This window comes from Medicago sativa, chromosome 6 (genome assembly GCF_051527215.1).
Source record: "Medicago sativa cultivar Bolivia chromosome 6, Bolivia_mono, whole genome shotgun sequence".
NCBI lineage: Eukaryota > Viridiplantae > Streptophyta > Magnoliopsida > Fabales > Fabaceae > Medicago > Medicago sativa.
Window position 1 is genome coordinate 13,111,389 of NC_140754.1, and position 3,421 is coordinate 13,114,809.

Sequence of the window (3,421 nt, forward strand, 5' to 3'; positions counted from 1 at the left end):
ACTCGTTGATTAAGATTAATATATTAGTTTTTAAAATATATTTTATTTCTTTCTATCAAGTAAAAATTATTGTGAATTTATTTTACTCGTTGATTAAGTTTTAATATATTAGTTTTTAAAATATATTTTATTTCTTTCTATCAAAAAAAATATATTTTATTTCCTCTATATGTTTGGCCCCCTCGTTAAAATTGTGGTAGCTTCGCCGCTGTATGCTTTGGTTATTTTAGAAAGTAGTGATGAATTTAAGAAAACCAGAAAGTAGTGATGTAAGTGTTCAGTCATCATTTTGATTTTGATTTGTTGCTACGTGCGATTTTTTTTTTTTTTGAAAGGAACTACTACGTGATATATATATATATATATATATATATATATATATATATATATATATAGTATAAATTGTACCATGAGGGTATACAACATTTAATCTTGCAATAGCCAAAGAATGTTGCGAAAGGTTAATACATTTCATCAAATTCATTAGCAAATAAAGTATAGGTGACCTCAGAAACCAGATTAAACAGTAACAATGAGGTTAATAAAATTTGACACTCAACAAATCCTTTTGGAAAACTATACATTATTCCAATAATAATAAAATAAAGGAAATTCTTAGGCACTCAGTTGTGCTTTGGAACCTTTCAATTCTAGCTATTTCTTCAATTCCAAACTTGCGAAAATTTCTTTGAACTGCAACCACCTTCCCTGGATCTCCAGTAACCTGTAGGCATAAAAAAAAATCAACACTGACTAGAAAAGTTAAGACCAAGGAGATAGATACCAAAACTTCGATATTGGCAACATAACGAACACAAATACATTCCACACATCTTGATTTTACAGGTTCTATCAAAACGGCACTCAGCATATATGAATATCTAGCATATACAATTAAATTATGAAATATTTTCCATAAAAATTTATCAGAAAACATCATATACATCAAGTTTAGGAAATAAGGCCTTCATCATCTACTGATTTTGTTCAAATTATATTTTTTCCATATCGTACTATATTTATACCCTTTCTACTAAATAGAAGCCACATGAATTGAATCTACATCAGCACCAACACTCCCTAAACTGAAACTGCATCACTACACAGACATCAAGATGAAGGAAGAAACACCAACATTCCCTGAATTGAAACTGCTGCTTCTGTCATATATGTTATAACAGCCGCGGCAATAAAACTGATCCATTTCTATACAGACATCAAAACAAACAAAACTTTACAGCGGCTTACTTACAACATGCACCATATCTGAATGCCTTTATTTGATATAAGAAGTGATTGAGGATGAGTCTGTGACGGATGTCAAGGGAGAATTGATACTTATCTAACTCCTAAATTACCTGATGTAATCTAGTTTCTAATATGGTTTTGGAGCTTGTCATGCCAAATAATTAAATTTACCTACAAAAGATTGCCACCATGTGCAAAGGTTTAAGGACTACTGATTCAGTTATCTTGATACTAGAAATATCCTATTTACTTCAAATATCTTAATTACATGAAATTTGTGATCTGTTATGAGCCTTGATATAAGTTAGGCTTTTATGCCTGACATGTGTGATGAGTTGTTAGTCCTTCCGTTCGTTAAGCCAACATTAATAATTAAGTAAAATATTCTCATATAAAAATTCAAACTCAATAGATATTATATGGCAACAATGGTCAAAATAATGGTTGAGTGCACAAAGATGGTGCAGCCGTGCAGGCAGCGTTTGAGACTACAAAGATTGACAAAACAAAACTAAAACTATGTACGATATATATAAAAATGCTACCACATTTAACAACACTACACTCAATTTCTTAACTACATTGTACATTATATAAGAATGCTACAATATTATTCAGGGAATTATCAGTAAATGCACGTTTGTAAGTTTACAGTTTAAAAAACTAATTTCTCAAAAAGTAAATCTTAAAATAAAACCAACTTACAGAGTTCAAACTTCAGCATAGCATTTTTAGATTACCAGCAAAGAAGGCATCCATGACGCAAGAAGAATTTCCTACTTATCTCAACTAAATCTAAATCTAAATCACCCAAATAAATCTCTCTAAGTTGTGTGCAGTTTTTTACCACATGTTTAACTCCCTTCTTTGTGACCCTTTTACATTTTCTCAGTAATAGTTTCAAAAGCCCCAAACAATTCTTTGAGATCGCATAGAGTGTTTTATCATCAACATTTGTACATGACAAGTTCAACACCTCCAGCTGGTGAATTACAAACTTTATTCTAAGTAGCTTCAGTCTTGAACATTCGGATAAGTTCAAATGCTTAATCTTATCACATCTCCTGAAAACTTGACAAATACCTTCAGAGATGTTATTATAAGTATATAAATCAAGCAGCTGCAAATTAGGGAAAAAGGAAGCTAACATCATAATCTTTTCATCGTGTAACCAATCATTTTCACCCAAATAGAGAGACTTTAATTGAGTGTATACACCAGAATTCTCTACACTCACCATCCCAATAGCTGTGTTTTGCATTTTGATCTCACTAAGCGAAGGACAATTTCTTACTAGGGAAAACAAGGCTGATTCTGTGAGCCTTGAACAATGATTAAGGTTTATAGACACCAAATCACCAAGAAACAAAGAGAACTCGGCAACATGTGTATCGTCAAGAAAAAAAGTGCCACTAAGATTCAAATGGTGAATACATCGACACTTTGATAACAGAGAGTGAATTCCATTAATGAAATCAGTTTGATTGTTGACCAACTTAGATTTTGATAACAGAAAGTGAGTTCCATTCTTGAAATTAGTTTGACATAGAAAAGGGTAATTGAGTTCGAGGTTGAGTTCTTTGAGCAATGGGAAACAATCTGCAATGAGTAACAAGTCATTTTTCTTGAGAAAATTGATAGAACAAGTGAGAGAGGTTAAAGTTGTTATGTTTTGGGAGAAAGCTCGCAACCCATCTGCGGGAAAGGTGCTTTCACTGGAGTAAAGGATCGATTTGAGTTTGTTCAACGGGAAACTAGACTGGCCGGAGAAAACGAGCGATGTGAGTTTCTTCAACAGGAAACTAGAGATTAAGCGAAAAATGTTGTCGATGTCACAAAAACCGTCAATGTTGTGGTCGAGCGTAATGGAAGTAAGGTTGGGGAACCTTTTGAGTAGGTGTTTGAGGAAAGGGACTCTTGAGGGATAGACAATGAGTGAGAATAGGAGACTGTTGGTTATGGAGAGGAATTGTTTGGAGACGAGAGATAGAGAATTCAAACAGTAACCACCGTCGTCCTTAACGAAGAATTTGAAAATATATTCCCAACAGTCATCAGGTAAATTCTCAACCATTTGTTGTGAAGAAGAATTGAGAGAAGATGTTCTCTTCTTCTTTTTAACTGGAATTTCTGGTGAAGATTTTAGGGAAGAAGGTATTTTCTTCCTTTTCAT

At 32.8% G+C, this 3,421-nt stretch overlaps 1 protein-coding gene across 1 annotated transcript; it reads right to left on the reverse strand.

Annotated features, from left to right (window-relative positions):
- Positions 1–1,984: 1,984 nt before the first annotated feature.
- LOC146912969 (F-box/LRR-repeat protein 16-like) lies at positions 1,985–3,421 on the reverse strand. The gene is made up of 2 exons (XM_085720825.1): positions 3,009–3,421; positions 1,985–2,957 (listed from the first exon to the last, which is right to left on the reverse strand). The coding sequence occupies exons 1-2, from the start codon at positions 3,419–3,421 to the stop codon at positions 1,985–1,987; spliced, it is 1,386 nt and encodes a 461-aa protein (XP_085576951.1).

What these genes read in the sequence shown, in the direction of transcription:
- LOC146912969 (XM_085720825.1), bottom strand. Translation starts at nt 3,421, where the DNA reads ATGAAAAGGAAGAAAATACCTTCTTCCCTAAAATCTTCACCAGAAATT. An exon ending in TCGCTCGTTTTCTCCGGCCA is followed by an intron (nt 2,958 to 3,008) that starts GTCTAGTTTCCC and finishes CTCCAGTGAAAG; the next exon opens with CACCTTTCCCGCAGATGGGT.